General features: G+C 36.9%; 1 protein-coding gene across 1 annotated transcript in view; it reads right to left on the bottom strand.

Annotated features, from left to right (window-relative positions):
• The window catches only part of LOC139731491 (structural maintenance of chromosomes protein 2-like), a 37,962-nt gene extending 28,728 nt beyond the window's left edge, over positions 1-9,234 (bottom strand). The window contains exons 1-6 of the mRNA XM_071642375.1: positions 9,025-9,234; positions 5,840-5,989; positions 4,325-4,447; positions 2,577-2,615; positions 1,575-1,685; positions 373-588 (exon numbers count right to left, since the gene is read on the bottom strand). Of these exons, the coding sequence (XP_071498476.1) occupies positions 373-588; positions 1,575-1,685; positions 2,577-2,615; positions 4,325-4,447; positions 5,840-5,989; positions 9,025-9,192 (807 nt within the window). The 5' untranslated portion in view covers positions 9,193-9,234. The remainder of the gene's footprint in view (positions 1-372; positions 589-1,574; positions 1,686-2,576; positions 2,616-4,324; positions 4,448-5,839; positions 5,990-9,024) is intronic.
• Between the last annotated feature and the right edge of the window lie 15,913 nt (positions 9,235-25,147).

The raw sequence follows: 25,147 nt of genomic DNA, 5'->3' as shown, positions 1-25,147 counted from the left end.
ATTCAATCAATGTTACAAGCATCCTTTTCTTGTTACTTTCTTGACTGCATAAATATAGTTAAAATAAGTAAAGTGGTTTAACTTGATCTTAACAGGAATAAACAGGAACAAAACATAAGCAGGAATAAAACAGGAGTAAAAGTGGAAATTTTCGCAGTGTGGAAATCTTCGCACATTTCGCGCAACCAGTAGGTAGCCTGAAAATAAAAGCACACAATTTTTTTTTTTGCATGCCGCATGTTCCAGTAATCATTCCTGAATCAAAAACAAGGACTCGGCCAAGTGCAAAAAAATACTCAAGCGAAAATATCCCCTTCTACAGTAGAAGTCATTATTCTGGGGCTCAAGGTCGTGATTGTCCCAAGATTTTACCTCTCGGAGCCTCTCCCGCAGGGCATTGGTCTCCTCGGCCACCTTGGCAAGGTCCTGCTCAGACTCCTTGGACAGCTTCTCGGCAGAGACAAACTGGTAGGCCACATGGAGCTTGGTCAGGTGGTCCAGCTCCCGCAACACCTTCTGGTACTCCAGGTACGAGGACCGCTCCTCGTTCAGCCTGGTCAGGGTCGGGGTGATCTCTTCGTTCAGGACCTGGGTCAAGTTGGTATGGTTGGAGGGAGGGGAAGGTTGATGAATTGACATAGAAAGTATATCTTTTTACCAATTGCTAGTTTCATATCTTTCATTAACTTAGAGGATTAGCAGATATCATATGAATTATGATGTAACAATTCTACCCGATGTACTGGTTGTTAAAGATGTATTGCTTTTGTTTTTTTTCCTGATCTCATCACAAAAAGGATCTGACATTGGAATCCCATATTCCCATCCCACCCCACCCCCCCCCCCCCAAAAAGGACACTTAGAGAGCAGAAAGCATCAAAGCTGTAAGAAACCCGTAAAGAGAGGAAATTGTTAACTCATATTAAGTGTTACAAAAAGAAGCAACTGCTGGTCCATGTGTCACATAAGCATCATCTGCTGTGTATGCTGTACATTTTGTGGTGTATTTACTTTTTGGCTAGTCGACAGACATTTGCCAAATTAAAAACTTGGAAAGTTATTGCCTCCTGTAACACGCGCACACTGCATATCATTCCAAGGTTGAAAATCACACTAACATTTCTTCTGAAAAGTAATAGCATTGATTGCTCATCCTGTCATTGAGGATCTTGATTTTGAATGCACAAACTCGAAAAAATTATCTTACAAGTTCCAATTCGCAAAATATCATACTTACAAAATATATGGTGTATTCATTACTTCTATTATTCAGTGTGAAGTGCATTTTCATTGTTTTTTTTTTGTAAAGAGGGATTAATGACAGAGCAAGAGACTTTTTGCAGTAATTTTTTCAAGGTCTTTCACATGGAAGAGTGCACTGTCATGGCAACTTATCTATGCAAAGTTACATTTATCTGTGATATTTCTGATTTGGTCTGTTTGCTGACATTTAATTGAATCGTGGTAACACATGACAACAAAATGTTTGCAATCAGTGCACTCATAGCACATATCAACCCAAAGTATCCCAGCTCAGGCTTCACAAACACACACACACACACACCAACAATTACCGATTCTATTTCCTTAAGCTTGGCATCCTTTTTCTCAATTGTCTTCTGAGCCGAAGCTTTCTTGTTCTCATACATCCTGGTTCCCGCAGCCTCCTCAATCATAGACAGAATCTAGTTTCAAAGAGAATGGAAGATATACAATGTAATGCTATAAAAATCACGGTCGAAACTGTCACTGAAAGACAAACTTCTGTATTATATGAGGTTCCAAATATGAAATCTTATACCCAGGAATGCCAATCTTGCACACAGCATTACAGTATGCTGAGAGCTGAAAAAGCATACTTTTGACAGAAAAAACATACTTTAACTTTCCTGCCACAGACATACAGTACTCAGAAATACAATTCAGGAAAGACAGTACTTTCTGTAGAAAGCTACAGTGTCTTTAGCCAAAAAACAATACAATAATCATACTGCAATAAAGTAACAGTTGGCATCTTTACAATTCCATTTATACAAGAAGCTTGGCACAGGAGTGCTCTTGAAATGCTTTGACTTTATGCCCCTTGAGTTTGTTCATACAGAGAGTCACAGTCAATCACGACTAGACATGAAGTGGCTGAGAAAGGAATAATTGTAATGGTAACCTTTGCGAGAGAAGGGAAACTAAAACACACGAACTGTTTCTCCAGCACAAGCAACACACCACTTCCGCAAACTTCTAATCGTATGTGACCATTTATGCAGAGTTTATACTGCTTCAGGAGCTCTCTTGAACCTAGCCTCGAGAGGGCACAACTTTAAGAGCATTTCAGAGCCTCTTCCACTGTTCTTATAGTTTAGAGCACATCTGGAGTGCATTATTAAAATGTCCTGCATAATGGGGTAGTAAACAAACATACACAAACACACACACACACACCCACATGTATATAAAAAAAATCATGAAGAACAAATCGTCGGGTGCCCGTGCATTGGCCGCTAACGCAATTGTATTGCATTAGCGGCCAATGCACGGGCACCTGACAAAATTTATCAAGTAATTTCATGGCAACTCACTTCAGGCGGCTTCATGTTCAGCACCTTGGTTATTCGACCCTGCAACAACAAAACACAAAGGATGTTAAGAGTGAATTGAACACACTAAGAATAACTTTTCATATGACCAAGCACCTACACTGTAGCTTAACAGCCTACCAAGCTTTTTCATTGTTTAGGATTCAATATTAAAAATCCTCTAAACTACACCTAGTTGTGATTAACAAGGCCATTCAGGAGCGCAATATGCCTCAGTCCAAACAAAAGGCCATGTTGACACAAAAGGGAGTAGATGAGTTAGGCAGGGCTCCACACTAACTTTTATTTTTGGTGGCCCAAAGGCAAACATCCGACCTTTTTTGGTGGCCCGATCAGGCCACCACATTCTTCATTTCTGAAATTTTGGGGACCCAACGTGCGTTTTTGGTGGCCCCGGGCCACCGTTAGTGTCGAGCTCTGAGTTAGGTAATATCTAATCATTGACAATATAAGTTTTGAGATGTCTGTGCCTATCGACACAGAAAGCATTCCAGTGTGTGTGCCAAACAGCAAACAAAGCAATGTAAGAATTATGGATTACAGATCATTACTTTCTTAAAAATCTTCACAGATATAATCATTCTGAGTCTTGGAATTTCTCCCTCTTCAGTCTTGGATATTTGTCTTTGAAAAGTGGATCATATAAAATGCAACAGGTGATCCTGTATCCTTGATTTAAGCAAACATGAGTAACAAGTTATGGTAATATATGTAGGAGGGTCTATGACCCCTAGACCCTGTTGACTGAATACAGATAGCAAAGACCAGGGCCCCGTCTTATAAAGACTTGTGATTGATTCAAATCAATCACAACTTTACGATTGAAAGCAAATCCATCTAATAAAAAGTTATGATTGAAATTAAGACGGAGAACTACAATCTATCGATCAATCACAGGTTGCAATTGATTGCAGCTTTCAAGAGATTTGTGATTTATTGATTTCTATCACAAGTTTTATAAGATAGGGCCCAGCAAGTATACTGTATACAAAAGTGTACGCTACATTGTACATGTATATTTCGCGGGGGTTTCATTTTCGCGAATTTCGCGAGCCGAGAGCTATTCGCGAAATTAACAACACGCGAAAATATCACCTTCCAAATTGAATCCCTTGCTTTGATGATACAAACATTTCAGTACTACTATACCATGTCACGGCTTACCGAACAGACCATACTGGCTATCAAAGCTTGTTTATACATACATGTATAGCACGTCCACATCTACTTACGAATACTGTGGAGAGCCAATCCATTATTGCAAGGGGACCACTCGTCAGAAATCTAGCACAATGGACTTCATCACTTCAAAAATGTTGAATTCTAACTTACTAGTTCGCAGAGTTTGGTAAGTTTTTTTCATGCAGTGTATAACTAGTATCATTCTTATTTGCTGGTAAGTTGAAATTCACACTTTCTTTGCCACTTCATATTTTCTCTGGTCCCCCAATCGCGAATTTAACCACTCGCGAAAATGTGTGACAGCAGCAATTCGCGAAAATTTATGTACACGAAAATTATAGCGTATACGGTAAGTGACTTCCAGTAACTTTTTTACCGGAAGGCATCTCAATTTCAAATACAAGGTAGGAGGTAAGTTTCTAGAAAAGAAAGGACTTTTCAGCAGAACAAAAAAAAGATGTTCAAAGAGCAAACAGCGACAAGTCTAACAGCCTAGAAATAGTATCAAGTTAGCACCAGACTAGGTCTCTATACAGGGTAGGACCAACCTGCATGATAAGGAAGTGTGGGTTGTTGACGTTGAGCTGCACGCTGCAGAAGAGGTCCTGGACTCGGCTGTTGTTGGCATTGCTGCCATTGATCAGGTACTTATTTCTGCCTCCAATGACAACCTGCGTACAACATACGTCAACATCGAAGATATCTAGCAACATTTAATCAATTCATGTATGCAACATTCTAAAATAATTTGATTAAAAGACAGTATTAGGCAATTGTAAAGGTCCAAAATCTTACACAGTTCGTTCAATACACATACATGTAACAGGTGGTGAGGTGGTATGCATTGCACTACATTGAACTGTTGTAAGATGTTGCGGTGGGAATCCAATTTGAACAGCAAGTCACCTCTGTTTCATCCTTGTTTAGTAGGAATCCATTAAGCTATGAAAGATACTTAATGAGAACAAAACAACAAAGAAATTATGATTTAAAAGCCTAAGACAGTTTCAATGCATCATGTCGCGATGTGTATTACATACACTGTACACATGTACAATGTATATGTAATGCAACTGATGATCATATGAATTTGTATACCATGTTTAATTACAGCCACATGCCATATGAACCAACACATGAAAATTCACATCTGTACACTGAGGAGAAACATCTTCACTCTGCGTATTTGACAGACAAGATTGAAGGTAATTCTGTGCAGAAGTTCTAAGCTGAACATGGTCCACATATATGTAGCACACTCTAACACAAAAGTGGAAAATTGAGCAAAGAAAATGGGATTCCATTGGGATCCCATTTTCTTTGCTCAAATTTCCACTAATAAACAAGGAAAAGTAGAAATTACGCGGTGCGTAACGTGTATATGTCCCCGCCGGAAGTAGCATTTTGTAGCAAAATGTGCAATATAAGTCAACAATCAAGGTCAAAGGTCAAAGAAGTCAAAGGTCAAAATTCTGTTTAGAAGTTTTGAAGCCCTCACCTAGTGCCATCACATAAAGCAAACGGAATCAAAATCGGGTTAGAAATGGCGAAGGAGTAGCATTTTGTAGCAAAATGTACAATATAGGTCAAAAATCAAGGTCAAAGGTCAAAGAAGTCAAAAGTCAAAATTCTGTGTAGAAGTTTTGAAGCCCTCACCTAGTGCCATCACATAAAGCAAACCGAATCGAAATCGGGTTAGAAATGGCGAAGGAGTAGCATTTTGTAGCAAAATGTACAATATAGGTCAAAGGTCAAGGTCAAAGGTCACGACTGAAATTCTGTGTAGAAGTTTCAAAGCTCCCATGTAGTGCTATCATATATAGCAAATAGAATCAAAATTGGCTCATAAATGACAGAGAAGTAGCAAATTGAACATTTTGATCACACACGGACGCACACACGGACGGACGCACAGACGGACGCACGGACGGAAGCACAGACACACACACGTACGGAGCCCGTTTCATAGTCCCCTGCTCGAACTCGTTCGGCGGGGGACAATAATGTTCATTTCTGGTCAGTTTTTCTGTTTGCGTTTGTCACAAAAAGTTTTAGTTACTGACCTGTCTGGAGACAGTGATTTCATCGAAGCTCTCATAGCCCACGGGACTCTGCTTCTTGTTGCGGTTGTCGAAGATGATCGTCACTGTTGCCTTGGTAACACCAGCCTGTCCCCCTTTGTACACAAGTTCTTGTAGGCTGCCAGCTCTCACCTATGGCAACAATGCAGTTCAGTAATAAGACTACACATAAGAGACTGAGCAAATATTACAATATCATTTTTTGTTAGGACAGTTTTGAATTGAATGGGGTAAAAATATCCAAATGTAGAAGTCTACGTATACAATTCTAATTGTAATGTTGCATGCGTACAAAACTAATAGACAAAAAAATAAAGAATTTAATTATGATATATAAGACCTAATCTGAAATCAGGAGGTAAAATGTAGGGTACAGATGTAGGTACGCCTCAAACTATGAAATATAGAAAACTCCTTTGTCTGGACTTACAGTCGATCTTCTCGGGACTGGGCAAAACACATCGACTTAGGCGAGTTTCGACTTGTGCGTAAGTCGAAAAAAAAATCGACTTACAGTTACACCACGCGTACTATGTATAATGTACATGTGTGTCGTCTACTCTGGAGCCGAGAGCTGGAGCGGTGTGCCCGATATGTGCCCTTCAGCAAGACACTTTATCCACACTGATGCAGGCCAAGGCTCCACACTAAATTTATTTTGGTGGCCCGATCGGGCCTTTATTTTTTGGTGGCCCGAAAAAAAAAACCAAGCAAAACTAGATCGGTCCTACTAAACATAGAAAAATAAATATTATGATACAGGACGGCACCCACGTCTAAAATAAATAAATATAAAATTTAATCATCTTATACCGTTATTCTGAATTCTAAGATTTAGCAAATAGGCTTATTAATTATGGTGCACTGTTTGCCAATAAATGTTCAGCCTGTTTTTAGATTTGAGCCATATTTAAATGCTGAGGAAAATAAGTGCAGCCGTTTTTCAGTATTTTCAGTGAGGTACCCATCCTAATTTGACTACTTTAAAGAATCTTTTCCCCTCATTGAATATCATTGTTTTTTTAACCATGAATTGTACATATGTAGAAATCTGTTGTGTGAAAATTTGAGCAAATTTGAGCAATAGGAACTTATTTTTTTATATTTTTACAAACTGCTGAGCATAAAAAAGTGCGATACATGCCCATGTTATACTGCATGAAGGTCATTAAACCCGGGACGCTCCGTGTACAGTTGGGGCTGGTCGCAGTTAGAAGGTCATATGATAAGTGTTCAGTGTTCATATTTCAATGCTTGTTCAATTTCTAAAGATATCATAAGCATAAACATAGTATTTTGGCTTGATATGTCATTGTTTGAGTGTCACAGCTTGGATATCAACTCAAGTCATCATAAATCTCACATTCATTCTTCTATCTGTTTTAACAAATATGAGAATTGATCCAAACACTGTGCGCACATTCAAGGTCAAGCTGTACAGATAATTTTTTGATGAAAAATATCGTATCTTCCAAAGTACCAGCCCTAATTTCATTAAAATTTGTAATAATGGCACTACATGTCTGTTACCTATTCCTGAAAGTTTCGCCTCTTCACTCTTTGGCAAAAGTGAAATATGATAAAATATGTAAAAGTGGTTTTATTTGAATTCAAAATAATGCCTACAAAATTGATCATACATTTCGAGAAGTGAAAATATGAAATTTATTCATATAATTTGTGATATGTCATGGCTATGTGCTGGTGGTGAATGAAAGGGATATTTATCAGGAATATCTAACAGCAATATCAGATGAAAAAAACATTCTCCTTTTTTTAAATGAATTTTTCCAATATATTAGTCATTTCAATGTAATTCGACACCCCTAATTCAAATGCTAATCTATGCGCAGTTTAATGCAAAATTTTGACTCTTTCTTTACATGTAATGTAAATTTGAACACTCAGCTACAACAAACAACAAAAAAAGCATTTTCACCAAGTGTTTTCATTTTTACCCTGTTACACAATTGCATACTCTGATTGTGCTATTGACCTTTATGTTAGGGGTAATATCATTCCCCCTGACTTTTGAAAGAGAGAAGTCGAGTGTTCTTTTATTATGTGAGAAAAGTGAGAATATCTTGAATTTTCTTTATGCTTTCTTTATATAGTTGTACTCATGTGACATCACAAGCTATAGTAGTCTTCTCATCCAGCCGTGACTGAGCAGAAAACTTCAAAAATTCTTAACTTTTGAACGGATTGTGCGATTTTCCTCAAACTCTCATTGATGTGTTCTACTATTTATGATGTATTGCTGCATTCACCATTGTTCACTCAACCCACATGTCTATGAAGGTGAACTTGTCCTTTAAATCCTTTGAATGGCCTTCTACGTGTACTATTACGTAGTAGTACTAGTATTAAGTTTTTCAACTTACTGGGCATCATCGTAAGTAATTCAGGTAGGTAATCAAATCAATTAGTTGAATTAAAAGGAAGTTAACACTAACAGTAAAGTTACAGCAGTTTTGCTGTGAGTGTGACACTTTCCTAGCGGTTTTCGTGCGAAATGTGTTCATTCAAGAGGAAAGCGAGGTCAGGTCAAAATGAAAACAGTGTCAGTGAGTTAATTGCACCCGTCTGCTGCGACTGTAAAGGCAGTAAAGCTGAATTGCTGTGAAGGTTAAACGGTACGGGCGACCAGCCGTTATGTTATGTAGGCCTAAGTAAGTAACGTTAACCACCGTTTTGGATTGGGTTATTGGAGCCTACGACTGAGTACGAGTAGCCCGACCAGACGCTGTTACTACGCTATGCGAAAACAGACGTACCATGTACAGTGAATGGGCCTTGTATAGTTAGAGTACGAGTAACTAAATCAATGGTTACTTTACTTCCAGTATGTTAAGACTTCGGCCACCGTTTTGGGCCTACGAGTCGTGCGACATACAAGAACCACTCTCGTGCATGTGCATCATGTGCATAGCATGATAGATTAGAATTGTGTTCAAAATGTACGAAATTGTTCCAGTTAGGAAAGGAGTTTATTCTTTCTTTCGGCACTGTACTGTACGCCGTTAACAACAGAACCATTTAGGAATCACGATATAGATACTAGATGCCTACATGAACAACAACACTGCATCGCCATCGGCTTCATTCAACAAAATACCGGTACTGCGTGAGCACACAGCAACCATGTCCATAATCGTTAGTCCCACCTGTGTTAAATTTGATATTCCAAGGAGAAAACATATCGAATCGAGGATGTTTGATTTTCCAGAGCCGTTCAAGCCAGTGATTGCGTTGAAGAGTGGGTCAAATCCTTTAATCTCAGTCCTTTGAGCATAGGATTTGAAGCCGTCGATGATTATTTCCTTAATATACATGATGGAAAGTGTAAATTAAAGCATAGAACGCAGTGGAACTTCGCTGCGTTCAAAGCAGAAACAGATTTGGCGGTTGAACTGTGCGCATGCGCAAATCAGTTTTTTCTTTGGACCTAGTCTCGTACGATCGTTATCCCCAGACTCTGGTTTGACGATGTATGCAAACCAGCGACCGACAAAATGCAAATTACACAGCGTGTCGTGTCTGTCTAGTGTCAGCCATAGTAATTATACTTGCGCATTATTTTTTTGAATAATTGACCGCCTTTCAAAGCATTCAAAAAAAAAAAAACGCGTACGTATATAATTATGTGGAGGCATAGGGTGGAACATCCTATTACCGGACGCTTTTCTTTGTGGCTTTGAATTCCGTACTCATAGAATGAAATTTCGGCTAAAAACAACACCACTTATTCACAGACTCATGGAAATTACGAATTCAGCCAACTTACGTCATTTCTTCATTCCAGTTTTTAGAAAATATGCTTCAAACATACCCCTCTAAAAATAGTGGTTTTTAGCGCGGTGCAAAATCGCATTGTATTACCGGACGCTATTTTCGTAATCGAATAATCGAGGTCTTTCGCACCTAATCCTTGCACCAGAATCACAATTCATCCCACAAATCACCGTACACATTCTCACCGAGCGGATGACACACAAAAAAATCTGCAAATGAAGCTCAAATTTCGTATTTTACAGTAAAATGTCTGTCTTGACCATTTCGAACAGTTCACGCAATAAAACCTTGTGAGAATTCGACAACTGGTTAGAGTATACGTGCTTTGTCTATGGGAGCTGCACGCGCGGGTGATGAGTTTCGTGCCCCTTAGCGCACAACTATTCCGCATCGTTCGCGTTTGAGGACGATAGCTACAATTTTTCCGATATTGATCAGTGAACTTTTGGTTCTAATAGAATCTTCAGCATTTTTCCTGTATGTGAGTGGGATTTCATAGAATTTCAGTCGCGAAATGTGATTCAAACATGCATAAATATTAACTATAAACGAGGTGCGGGTCACTCAACTATAAATTTGAGGTAAAATGTGAATTTTTTCGTGTTTTTACATTTTTATGTGGCGTTCTTTGCGATTTCGGTCCACACAAAGTTCTGTGAGGCTAATCTACGAAGTCTCGCGCGTACAGAATGTCATTAGTACGCAAAAATGTGCGTGTCCGGTAATACCATGGTGTCCGGTGACACCATGCTTGCCCCTACTATATATGCCTTGCCTTATAAATATTATGTCTGCTATAGATACTAGTACACTAAGCCCACGCTAAATCAATCATACAGTTATTACCAGAATTTTTTTTTTTACGCAGATTACTCAGATTTCTTTCTCCCTCTCTTATAGCATTGCAAGTCTAGGACATAACTTATTATTTGTTGGTAGTCCTTACCCGCGTTGTTGCTTGGCAGAAGAAGAGTCTAGAAAGAGGAGAATTGAGGAGAGAAGCAACATATGGGGGTTGTAAGAAGGATAAAGAAATGAAGACTGGGGGACCGTAATGGGTTGGAAGTTGATCGTTATCCTGACGGGCGGTAGAGAGAGAGTCAGTGAGTGGTAAGGATGATGGCTAGAGTGAGAATCAAGTAAGATGTTCGGATATCGTAATTGGGAGGACAAAGATGAAATGGAAGGGATCAAAGGGTAAGAGGGAGGAGTTGAAGGTTGTAAAATCATTGAGGAGAGAAGTGAAGATTCATGAAGCCAATGAGAAGAACGAAGTCGGCAAGCAATGTGGACTATGGCACGCCTTCGGGACTATTCATCCTTTCTCCGTTTGATTCCGCGTCACATACACGTAGGCCCTAGTCCATGTGGCGTAATACTGATGTAATTTTGCCTTCTTTCTTTTGCATTTTTTTTTCTCGCAAGAAATAATCTAGAAGAACTTTGCGTGTAGGACACCTATAAGTCAATATGAAACTTGGCTATCGTATTGTTTGTTAGCTTCCATTGAAAATGTTGTCTTGTTTGTGTTTCTTTATTACTCTACTTTGATTATTATGGATAACTTACCGGACTCTACTCGGATTGATATTTCCCTGAATAAACTGGTTGGTTAGCAGGAATGATTGAGAAATGAGTGCTATCTCGGTGCAGCTTGATTCTTGAAGCTACTCTCTCTAAAAAATAAAAAAATAAAAAAATCGAGTGAAAATATTCACTCTTAAAAGAGTGAATACAAAAAGAGTGAATTTAGAGTGAAAATGGAGTGAATTTTGAGTGAAAATGTTCATTTTCACTCGTTTTAGAGTGACTTCAGGGATCACTCCAAAATCTTGGAGTGATCCCTGAGGTCACTCCAAAATGAGTGAAAATGAACATTTTCACTCAAAATTCACTCCATTTTCACTCAAAATTCACTCTTTTTGTATTCACTCTTTTAAGAGTGAATATTTTCACTCGATTTTTTTAGAGAGTAATATCAACACTGTGACCGATTGGGACGAGCTGATTTTGTTATACACGTTTTCCATTAACACCTGCCGGGTTACACTGCGGACTAGTCTTCAATGTGTATTAATTATCCAATGATGCGCTTTGAACGATGCGGAGAAAATTCACAAGGGAGAAATGCTTTTCACTTTTATCACTTGAGATTAGATTAACAAAAGTCGGAGAAAACAACTGTCAAGCAAAACAGAATGTGAGTCTTAAAAAAAAAAAAAAAAAAATGGATGAAATTCAGCGGCGGATCTAGAGATATAGGGCGCGCCGGGAGCGCGCCCCCTCTTTATTTTTTGTTTAAAAGAATAGAAATAAAAAGAAAAAAATGGGTTGGGTTCGTGCGCCCTCCGTTAATTTTGTAAAGGCGCCTCCCCATTACGGAATTCCTTGATCCGCCCCTGAAATATTGTTCAGCCCTGACATTTACAGGCTAAACCAATTGGCAGCGAGATCAGAATAGTTGCCGTCCATTAAAAATGCAAAATGGTGACTATTAGACATTCTAATGGCGCATGGTTTGTCAACGTATTAATAATGTATACATGCCTTTTATCTCATTATAATTCATAATTGGAGCGATAATGGAGAGGGCCGCCATTGTAAGCATAGCTTGAAAAGATGGCCGGCCGGAGGAAAAGGTAGGGAAGTATACTAGTGTCGATAACAATACAATACAATATTATACAATACAACACAAATTCTACTGCGAAGATGCAGGGGAAACTAAACTCTGATGTGTGATGGTGGTGGATGTGCGTGCAAGTGCTAGAATGTGCACAAGGGCAGATATGCTGGAATGTAGAATAATAGAATTGGTTTGCTGGAAGAGGGAACGATATGCGATGTTGCTATTTGGGAGACCAACATTAATCATATGAATTATTTGTTTTTAATTCGTATTTGAAGTATACTGTAATAAAATGTGCTTCTTTATTTACTCGTTTGCTTTGAATGAAAACAAGGAGGCACATTGTTTCAACTCCTCAGGAAGAGTGTTCCATAGTATCCGGACCGTGATGTCTGATCGACCTTTGAGCAAGTATAGAAGCTTTGGATTACTCAAATGAAAATCATGGGAACGACGGGTTGGGTATGAGTGAATATGGTCATTGGTTACTAAGGCATTATGAAAAAATGGTAATAAATTTCGAGTGTGTTTATACATAAATAAGGCAGTTATGAATATCATGGGCCTTTAGAGTTTTTCAATAGGCGATAAAATATGTGATCAGTGTGAGCCAAGAAATTTGAGTGTGTGCATATACGAAGAGCCTTTTTCTGAAAAATAAAAATTGTGTTTAATTTAGTTTTGCTACAGTTGCCCCACACAATATTGCAGTACATTACATATGGTAAAAATAACGTGTTATATAATATTATTAAAATTTGATAATTAATTAAATACTTTATTCTCCTTAAAACACCAGTTGTTTTAGATAATTATTGCTGTAGTAATATTCTGGACATGAGTATTCCAAGTTAGATTGCTATCTCGGGTCACTCCTAGAAACTTGGTTGAATGTTTCTCAGCAATGTTTATATCATCAATATAAATACTTTTAGGAAGGGTGGGTTGGAATATTATTGAAGAGTATGAAAATGTATAAAACATGTCTTATCAATATTCGATGAAAGCTTATTACTTATTACTTGCCTAATTCCATATTAAGTGTATCAGTCAGTGTTGCAATATCCTTGTGAGAGTAAAAAACGTTAGTGTCGTCTGCAAATAAGATGAAGTTCAAACGGGGGGAGGAATTGATAATGTCATTAATGTAAATCAAAAAAAAGTATAGGGGCCCGAGGATAGATCCCTGAGGGACACCACATGACACGTTAGAATATAATGAGTGACTAGATTTAGATACAACATATTTGCGATGACTTAGATAACTTCTGAACCATGACAAAGTAATCCCTCTGACGCCGTGATTATGTAATTTTTCAAGTAAAATGTCATGATCAATAGTGTCAAAATGCCTTACTAAGATCCATAAAAACTCCAATTATGTGTTCTTTTTTAGTAAGCGCATCAATAATTTTGTCGACAGATTTGATTATAGCATAATCAGCAGAAAATCCTTTCCTAAAACCAAACTGATTCGCATTCAATATATCATTTTCAATCATAAACTAGTAAAGACGCTTGTAAACTACTTTTTCTAAAATTTTCGATAAAACAGGCAACAATGAGATGGGTCTATAATTTTTCACCATTGATGGATTTTCTCTTTTATAGATGGGGATAACTTTGGCGATTTTAAAAGAGTCTGGATACTTGCCATTAAGTAGGGATAGATTAAATATATTGGTGAGAGGGGCTGCAAGGGGGTAAATTATTTTTTTCAACAAATTCACCCTTAAATTATCAGGCGCACAGGATTTACTACATTTCAGAGATCGAACAGTATCAATAATTTCAGATTCATTAATTGGAGTAAAAAAAAAGAATTTGATTACTTTCAGATAAATATTCTTTATATTTTTTGATATCATGGGAATAGATGCTGCTAAAGAAGGACCAACATTTAAAAAAAAATTGTTAAAAATATTTGCAATTTGGTCGGGATTGGTAATGACATTATCATTATGAGTAATACTATCAGGACATTCCGTAGAATTCTTTTTGAACATTTCATTAACAGTCCGCCATAGAGCACTTTTATCATCCTTGTTAGATTCGAGTTTATTTGAAATATATGATTTACGTGAAACTCGAATTAAAGTATTTAGTTTGTTTCTATATGTTTTACACCTTTTCACATTTTCAGGAGTGGGTTTTCACAGAGATATTTTATAAAGACGGTTTCGAGTAAGAATGGAATGTATAAGACCTTGAGTAATCCATGGTTGACGGGCTCTTTTCCTTCCATTTCTTTTGGTAGTTAGAGGAATATGTTTATCATAATAATCTAAAAGTTTTTGTAAAACAATTTCATAAGAAGAATTAACATCTTGGAGTTCAAAGACGTCATTCCATTGTTCTTCAAATAAATCTTGATTCAATGAATCAATATCTTGTGGTGTTTCATTTCTATGCATTTTCAAGTATTGTTTGGGTTGGCGGCGTATTGGGGTTGTTGCAGATTTATCGTTAATCATAAAAATCAGTAGATGATCGGATATATCTGAATAAAGAATGCCGTTCGTGCAGGTTTCAGTAATAACATTAGACAATATATTATCTATTAATGTTTTACTATGGGTGTTGTTTATTCTGGTGGGTTTATTAATGTGGGGATGCAGTGAGTTGGAAAGTAATCATGGAAATCTCTAATGCATCACGATGCGTCACGATGAAAGTTTTGCAATCACTTCCGTGCGGATGTGAATTAATCATAATGCGCGTGAGAAGCAAAACAGCTTATAATGCACCGCTTTATGAAAGAATAGTGTGAACTTGCAATAAATGAATAAATGAATAAATGAATGAATGAATGAATAAATAAATAAATAAATAAATATACATACATACATACATACATACATAAATTAGTAGATTAATAAATAAATAGATAAGTAATTAAATAAATAAATAGATAGATAGATAAATAAATAAATAAATAAATAAAAATCATGCTTTTTGCTAACGGGGAGGCCTGGGAGTGCGGGGTTGATCCCATGACGATGGATCGTGACAAACAAACAAAACAAACCAAGACAGGTAGGTCTTCACAATATTTGCTGCAGCTCTTGTGCAAAATCGACTGAAAAGAAACACATAATGATATTGACAATAATATTGATAATGATAATAACGATAATGATAATAATAACAATAATGATATTAATAAAATGATAATGATAGGCCTAATAACAATTATTATTATTATCATTATCATTATCGTTATTATTATTATTATTATTATTATTCTATTATTATTATTATCATTATTATTATTATCATTATTATCATCATTATAAAGAACAAAAGCGTTTCAAATTATTCTGCCCATTCTCTTTCCAAAATCCGCTGGCAAGCAAGCAAACAAACAAACTAAAGAAAAAAAAGAAGAAGCCCGAAAAATCCCATACCACCCACCTCCACATCCACACCTGTAAATGCAATATTTTGAAGTTGCCTCTTCTCACCTCCCTGATCAAACAAAAGTCAATATTCTCTACAGCACTTCAAACGCAACGATGATGAGAACCTATAAAGGGCAAAACTTTTTCCCCCTCAAATCTGAGAGGGATAAATTAGATACGTCTGTAGGAGAAAACGACTGACAAGCAAAGATGGAAAATCGTCCTACATTGACGGTCTGACCAACTATAACAGCAGGAATAATGCACAACAGAGTGGTATTACAAACACCTTTTGCCAATTAATTTGTTGAAATGAAAGTGCTAAATGAGGTAGGCCTACCAATGCCATTCATCTCGTTCTGCCCGCGCGTCAGGCCGAAGGTTCCGCAATCGGCTTCTAGCGGCCACGAATTAATCATGAGAAACCAACAGATTATGGCGTAGGGCCTATACCTCTTCTACCACTTTCCCTGTATGTTGTATTACCGAAGTAAAAACATCTACGTATTATCATATTACACATGAGATCTAAAACTTGTCGGTCCTGAGCTCACATTATACTATCACTATTAATTCAAAGGTTTGTCATCCGAAAACGACACAAGGTTCGTAATTCCGAAGATTTGATAGTACACGAGTTCTTCATTTTCAGATTAACCAAGTTTCATAACTGTTACATTCCACCGATGGAATAACAACAAACTTTTAGGATTTTGTGCATTTCGAAATAACGTAAATGACCCGAGTGTCGGCGTTTTGTTTGTTTGTTTGTGTGTTTATTCATTTATTTTCTATTTCACATTAAGAAATACACAGAAAACTTGAATTCATAAATAATCAAAGATTATGAAATGAATTACCCATTTCAGATTCATTAAAATTATAATACAAATAATAAGAATTCAAACATACTCGTCGAAAGAGCTGTCAGAAATAGAACATGCACGACTTCGTTGTTGATACATCCATCATGGAAATACAGTAGTCTCCACATTATCGGGTACTACTTAATCCGGTACTCCGCTATCGATAAAAAGTGAACAAACAGTTCCGATGCATGTTATAAAAAAAATTACCGGATAACAAAATATTATAATCTCTTTAGATTTATTTTCGTTGAAACCATTACTAGACGATATTGAGATTTGTGCTAAGGCTATATTACAAAACTTTAAACGAGCTGTGCCTGATATAGTGACATTGTGCATGCTGTATAATGTGGTGTAAATAGGTGCATAATTGGTGTGTGGTAGCTGTAAGAAGAGTGAAACACGTTTTCTGGCTGATCGGATACTTCGCTTAAGAGAGAAGAAGTGCTCTGAACGACACTACTGGATTAAACGGAGAGTACTGGATGATTCTGATCATTGTGAACATCTTCTAAATTTCCGTAGCTGATTCTTCCTCTTTGACTCGTAGCCACTAACATGCCATTGGGATCGAGACTTAGTAACAGTGTGAAACTGACAATCAGTGTTACGACCTGGAGTTACATATAGTACCTGATGTTTAATAGACAAGCTGCGAAGAAAAACAATATCAGAGTGGCATTAGATTTGAATAAGAGCCATTCTGATAAGAACAATAACGAATAAAATAGTGACAAATCTCAGGAAGCTTCCTTTCATAGCAGTTGTCTTGCGTAAAATATTATAGTGTTGCTGAGTCAGTTTGGCTGCTCGCGATTTTCTGTTTTTTTCCTTTGTTTCCCCGTCTTTATGTTGTCTCTCCATGTTTTACCATCTGAACAAAGCCCAAAAAATAGAGAATAATAAGAGAGATAAAAACACAGACAAGTAAAGAAATATTAACATAATTAAATTGTAAAAACAGATTTACACACACACAAACAAACAAACACACACACACACACACACACACACACACACACACACAGAGTCACCTTCATATGGACACAGTATGATTGCTTTTCGCCATTGTTTATAACAAGTCTTTGGCCGTGAAACCATGACTGTCATTGCCACAAAAGGTCAAACTTCAGTCAGCTCATCAACCATGCACGCACCTGGCATCGCCCAAAGCAATAACTCATCAATAAATCATTCCATCATCGGATTAAGCTTTCGTAATGTCGATTTAAGTGCATTTTGCCTTTTGGAACAAACCAATTTTCATGGCAAATGGTTCCGAGGCATAATGAGATGTCTCTGAACTTGTCAATTTGTCAAGAACACTAAACAAGCTTTATAAATTGTAATTATTTACGACGACTACAGATATTCCCCTATTCCGGGAGTACTGTTTCTTACCACATTTACCAAATAAACCTTAAGGATTTTTGCTTGACCTTTGACCCTTATAAGTTTATGCATTGATCAATCATTTAGGTATGGAGAAAAAGCATAATTTGCATTGCATGGTAAAACTTTAGCATTTTAAGCTGGCCTTTGACCCTTGATCTTTGACACATGACCCTAAAATTCGCAAGAGAATCACTAATGAAATCTTGAGCCACTTCCGAGATAATAAGGAAGAAGAGAAATGTACAATTGCAAAATGACCTTTGACCTTGTAACCTTTGACCTTTTGCCTAAAAACATTCCTAGAGATTCTCTATTGGGTAATATAAAATGCATGTTTCACGAAATACCTTTGGGCGTTGCATAGATATGAGGGATATCGTGAAATTTTGACGAATTGACCTTGTCCGTTGACCCCGTTACCCAAGGAAATCAGTCAGGCAGTACATGCACATATCCTTAGTTCCATGAAGCATATTCCCTGTCTTTTGTTAGTCACATTAATATCACAGAAACATGTAAGTTATGCTGAGTCGAGGGAAAGTGCATTCCAATGTCTTTTGTTAAACATTTCATAACTTTAGCAATGATTGACAGATGAGATCATCTGAGGAATGTTGGTTTGGAAGGATTTTTGGGGGGCGTTCCCACGTAATCTGAAGAAAAATAGAAGAAAAACCGTTAAAAGTATATGGACTGTTTCTAGATATTCGTTTCACCGCAAAAGTGATGTTGAGGGTATCAGAAGTCAACACAAATCAACATGCATTTGGATTTCAGGGGTCCTTTGAAGAAAAAAAAATCGAACGTTTCCAAAACAAATTTTGAAACAGATCTCTGAATTTCAGGTCTTAAAATCTTAAAATCTTCCCCATAAAGGAGGGGTCCCCAACCACATTTAACTGAATACAATTTTATTTTTTTTTTCATTTTGATGGAAGAAATCTAATCTAATCTAAAGTTGCGATCTTAACAAATATTCATTTGTAGAGGGAGACAAACTGAAGAAACTCGAACCTGATATTAAAAGTTCCCTAAAATTCGAGTGGTGGATTATTGCCTAATTTGCATAAATTCAAAATGGCCGTCATAAAACCTATTTATGCTTATATCTTGGGATGTAGAGCCCATCGAAAGTCAGTTTTTGTGTCTAAACCTATGTTTTTTAGGTCAAGGAGTATATGACATCAGTAATAACTTAAAAGTATTTATTTGTACATAATTTGCATAAATTTGCATATGAATGCATTCAAAATGGCCGCCATAATGGCCTTTTAATATCTCCGTACATAAAACCTGTAGAAAATAAATTGTGGCATCTATATTTATGTTTTTACCGTCAATATACACAATCATGATGTCAGTTGTAACTCAAAAAGCATGATTCCTACACACATAATTTGTATATATATGCATATAATTATATGTTTGTGCATGCCCGATTATTTCATTTGTAAGTTGGTCTCTTTGTGTCTCTTATCTTCACTGCCAGGAGTAATTGCTGCAGTACCAACATTTAGGAGTAAGTCAATGAAAAATTTGCATTAATATACATATAATTATTGCACTTTTTCCCCTCATTCTTCCCTCCCTTTCTCCTTATCGCCAATCAGTAAGTGGTGACTTATATTCCTACAATGTTGTATTGTTTAGATAATCATTTCTGAGGCCATTGTCGTCGTCAAGTGCTTGCTTATGACGATGGTCTCCTGAATTTCTGTATATCAAGAATTGCCCAATTTGTCTTTTGAGCAAGAGATGTAGTTTAACTTATGTATGCACAAAATAGTATATTTTCATTTTGAATTGTATCAGGGAAAAGAGGTGAATATTTAAATACACTTCCTTTTTTCATATATATATATACATACAATGTTGGGCAAAGAACATTAACATAACAACCTTAATGATATAATAGTATATAATTTACCCATTATTTATCGAGCGATCCACGTCCGACAAGCTTTGCTTTTTAGTAGATCACTATTTTCCAAAATCGAATTTATTTTGCGCTCGCCCACGTAGTATTTATACAGTGTTCCTCCTAATTATTGTACATATATTTTGTTCTATAATTTGTCTAGTATATTACAAGAATCTTTTGCAAACGTTTGAACAATATCATTTAATGACATGTATACATTGTACTATGTTTTTGATTTTCGTTGATTGGAAATAAACTATAATTGATTGATTGATTGATTGATTGAATGATTATCTTATATATGTATATAGGGCCTAGTTGCATGAATTTGCAAGTACTGTACCACCCATAATTTCCCAAAATAAAGCCTCTGAGCATTAATCAATTTAAGCAGTATCAAACGGAACTAATTGTCACTTAACTTTAACTCCAAATTAGCTTCCAAGTGTGCTCAATAGGTACACAAAAATTGAAATCTTTGAATTGTTTAAAACATCTCATATTTGCATACAATGTGAGAATTTGCCTTAATGTTTAATGCATACATGCAATATTTTTTTTTTTTGAAGAGGGAGAGTACATGAATAATTCATTATGAGAAAGTTTATCCATGAGTTGATAAACAAAAGTTACATGAGTTTGGTGTGGAAATTGTTTTTATCATATTTTGGTGCCTTGGTCACTCAATGACTTTCTGAACAAGAGACCCATGGGTTCAGAGCTCACCTGAGTATCTCAAGTTTACCTTCCATGCAGTCTTGCAGACTGTTACCTAGGTAGAACACATCAAAGTTGGAAGCCTTTGGAGACCTCCAGGGCCCAGGGAGACATGACATCCATATGTTTTTATTCTATGACACTGGCGAAAACACTTGTCAAAAGTGTATAAAAATGTGATCATACGTGTTTCCAAAAAGAAGATCACAACGTAAAACTGGTCCTCAATAAATTATTCCTGGCTGCGGCCTAAAGGGGACACCCCTGAATCTGCCATGAAACACTTGAAAGTACCCTCAGCGGTGTAGACCCCCCCCCCCCCCCTCTAAAAAAGAAAAAATATATACATATCCGAAGATGATCCTAATTTGGTTCTATCCGAAGGGGATCATCCCTGTATCTGTTCTCCTGCTTTAAACATTTGGGGTTTCCCACGAGTCATTGAGGTCAGCATTGAAAAAAGGGTCTTTGGTCTTCTTTGCTTTAATAATCTGTGTCAAACTTAAGAGCCTTGTTTGCGTTGTGTCGGACTCGTGGGCTCTTTTTTATTGCCTAGTGTCAGACTCATGGGCCTTGAATATTTTGTTTAGTGTCAAGCTCATGGGCTGTATGACTCCTGGGTGTTGAATTGTGACATGTGCAAAAAAAAAAAAAAAAAAAAAAAAAATCTTGAGAGAGAGAGAGAGAGAGAGAGAGAGCGCTATGTAGAGCGGGATAACTACAAACTCTGGAGGGAGACCGGGAAATTTTGAGAAAACAGTCTGAAAGCGGCCCATCAACCACTGAAAGAAATGGCGTTAGAGTATCTACTTCTAGAACGTATATTTAAAGCAGAAGTGCTTTGAGTAAGTACATCAGTGAATGGACTCGTAAGATTGTTTATGACAGATTCAGGGATGATCCCCTTTGGGCTTGTACTAAATTAGGGACCAATTTTCACACTTTCATCTTCACGAAAAGTGTGGTCATTTCTTTTTTCTACCGAACTTTGCAGGTGATAGAATATCATATTATTTAGTCACATGAGTATCATGAACCCCATGTTGACTCCAAGATCCCCAATATCCCCGAAATTAGGGAATTTTTGAAAGCATTTTTTCCCCTCTAGAATCAGAAATGGGTAAAAGGATAAAGGCCATGATTACAGGTACCCTATACTGTAGAAGGTACTTTCAAATGTTTCATGGCAGATCCAGGAGTGCTCCGGTTTGGTCGCTGCCATACCTAATTCATTAGGGACCAGTTGTAAGTTTTGATCTTTTTGGAAACGCATGATCACATTTTCTACAGACCTTGCAGGTGTTTTTGCCAGTGTCGTGGAATAAAAACATAAGGATGTCATGTCTCCCTGGGCCCTGGAGATCTTTAAAGGCTTCCAACTTTGATGTGTTCTACCTAGGTAACAGTCTGCAAGACTGGCATGGAAGGTAAACTTGAGATACTCAGGTGAGCTCTGAACCCATGGGTCTCTTGTTCAGAAAGTCATTGAGTGACCAAGGCACCAAAATATGACCAAAACATCTACTACATTGTATACCAAACTCATGTAACTTTTGTATATAGACTCATAGATAAACATACTCATTATGAATTGATGTACCCTCCTCCTTGCAAAAAAAAAAAGTATTTTGTACTTACAAATATGCATTATACAATTCAAAGATTTCAATTTTTCTGTACCTATTGGGGACACTTGGAAGTTAATTTGAAGTCAAAGTTAAATGAAAATCGGTTGTATTCAACGCTGTTTACATTGATTACTGTCCAGAGGCTTTATTTGAGGAAATCCGCATGGGTGGTAGAGTAGGCCTAAATTACTTGTAAATTCATGGAAATTCATGCAACTAGGTGTAAGGATGTTCATTATAAGATTGTAAAATGTAAATGTTCTTTGCCCTTGAATTAATAGATACAGGCATCACAATCAACATTGTGCAGGCTGCATGTATATCCTAAAAGCAGAAATGTATTCATACTAGTGATTTGAATAATCATATCTATATGTATATTTATGCAGATTTTCATTGACTTACTATTGAATGTATGTACTGCAGCAATTATTCCCGGCAGTGAAGATAAGAGACACAAAGGGAACCACTTACGGATGAAATAATCAGAGATAGGGGCATGTACAAGCCATTTGGCAGCTATTTGCATATAATTATATGCATATATATGCAAATTATGTATGTAGGAATGCTTTTTGAGTTACAACTGACATCATGATTGTATATTGACGTGAAAAACATAAATATAGACGCCAAAATTTACTTTCTACAGTTTTTATGTACGGAGATATTAAAAGGCCATTATGGCGGCCATTTTGAATGCATTTATATGTGAATTTATGCAAATTATGTACATATAGATACTTTAAAGTTATTACTGATGTCATAACTGTACCCCTTGACCTAAAAAACATAGGTTTAGACACAAGAACTGACTTTCTATGGGTTCTATGTCCCAAGATATAAGCATAAATAAGTTTTATGGCGGCCATTTTGAATTTATGCAAATTAGGCTTTGATCCACCACTCGAATTTTAGGGAAATTTTAATATGTTGTTTTGAAAGCTCTTCAACGTTAAATGCATGTGGAATGGTTTCTGTTGCAATTATGGGTCATTCCATATTTTGACTGGACTATATGGACAGAGATGGATGCTTCACGCAGAACGCCAGTAGGAGACCCTTAGCGGCAGTACTTCCCAGGCAATTCCCACGCAGGTACTTCGCAGTCCCGTATGCAGCCAAGATAATGAAATTCTGTGAGATTTCAGCCATTCCAGTAGAGGAATTCCTTCACTGAGTTGTCAGCCCCCACGCGACTGGTACAAAGGTCACACAGTATACTCGCAAGTATAACGCGTCCAGCAAGTAGGACACATGCGCTGACTCGCACAAATCCTTTTCCGCCCTCAGGAATGTCCGGTATGCTAGAAAATCCCTACACGCAACCGAGTAGCTTGCCCGTAAAGGTGTGACGGGACATAAACACGGTTGCGGGCAAAAAATATGCGTGCGCACCTCCGGGCGACTACTTTTGAGATACATGCTAGGTACTGTCATGTGCGGATCATCTACGGGGACCTCCGGGTAGTCAAAATTGTTCTTTGCAAGTCGCACGCAAGGCTAGTGTGACACGACCTTTAGGCAGCTGGTGAGGCGTGACCAGGAACTAATGAAGTCATCACTTCAGTCAGCTCATCAAGCATATCGAAATATGACATCGCTCAGAACAGCAACTCGAGAAACGTGATCGATAATCTTTTCGTATCATCAAAGTGAAGAAATTCATTGAATCAAATGCGTTTTATTTTGCCTTTTGTAATAAATCAAGCAACGTGTGTATATTCCTGTGCATCTTATTGAATGAAAAACAACAATGGTAAGTCTAAGTCTTTGTGTAATCCTTTCTAAGGCCAATATATGCAAGTCAATCATTTGGTTTTACTCTTGTTTGATTCATTGTGTCACAATCATATCATTTATGTCTATTTCTATCTTTCTCCGAGCACTCATGCACCTCTCAACTTTTCTGTTCTGTCAACCTCTAAGTCTAGACCACGAAAAATGTGAAAATCAACGTGTAGTTATGCCAAATATCATATTATGTATGATGTATGTATTGTGTATATAAACTTCTTGCAAATATACAATTTGACGTCTGATATATATACATAGGCCGTACATGTTTATGACAATGATCTTTCCTGTCAGATCCACATTGTCCAATGCGGCCACTACACTCACGAGGGTACTTTGGTAACAGCCTACACTTTATAATTTGCTATTTTCCTTCTCTTCTTCTCTTCTTTCAGCAATACAGCAAAAGCTGATGGTCATGTCATGGCCCATATGTAGTTCTTATTTTCAAATATGGGTAAAAATGTCCAATGTTGGTATACTTTACCTGACTAGTTGAATTCAAAATCTAATATTAATGAGCATTCTTTCATTGTATTGCACGTCAATGCTCGCAGTCTTTAAAGAAAGTACGAAAATATACAATTATTGTCGCCTGCGATAGACATGTAGATTTCAGTTACAAATCTCCCCCTTTATATAACATTGATAGATATTCTGTTGTCCGTTCTGATAGAAAATGCAGACGAGGAGGCAAAGTTGCCCTGCTGTTCCAATCATACTTAATATCGTTTAAAGTAAAGCCTTATTATGTTGAAGTACAACGGAAATGAATTCGATTGCACGAGTGTTGAAATTAATAAGAATTGAAAAAAAGTAATATTTGTGTACTACAATGTATATTACAGACCTCCTCACACAGATTGCAATTTATTCTTGGATAATTTACTGTTTTATTAGAGCTGGTCAATCAATAAATCAAAGATGAATTGTGTACTTGATGGGATATTCTGACATTGTCTAATATTGATCTTTTGAATCAAGATAATGTTTTAAGAATAAATCTTGTAATATTTTGCGTGCAGTTTACAAGCCTTGAGTAATAATATTTCACTAATATTGATGCAGATTATTCGAAATCTGGTCTTTGAAAAGTGATGTTTCTGATCATTTACCCATTATTTTGACAACACATAGT

Source organism: Diadema antillarum, unplaced genomic scaffold, assembly GCF_040938485.1.
Source record: "Diadema antillarum isolate AM-2024a unplaced genomic scaffold, OU_Dant_1.0 seq00000376_RagTag, whole genome shotgun sequence".
NCBI lineage: Eukaryota > Metazoa > Echinodermata > Echinoidea > Diadematoida > Diadematidae > Diadema > Diadema antillarum.
This window is presented reverse-complemented; position numbering and strand designations above follow the sequence as displayed.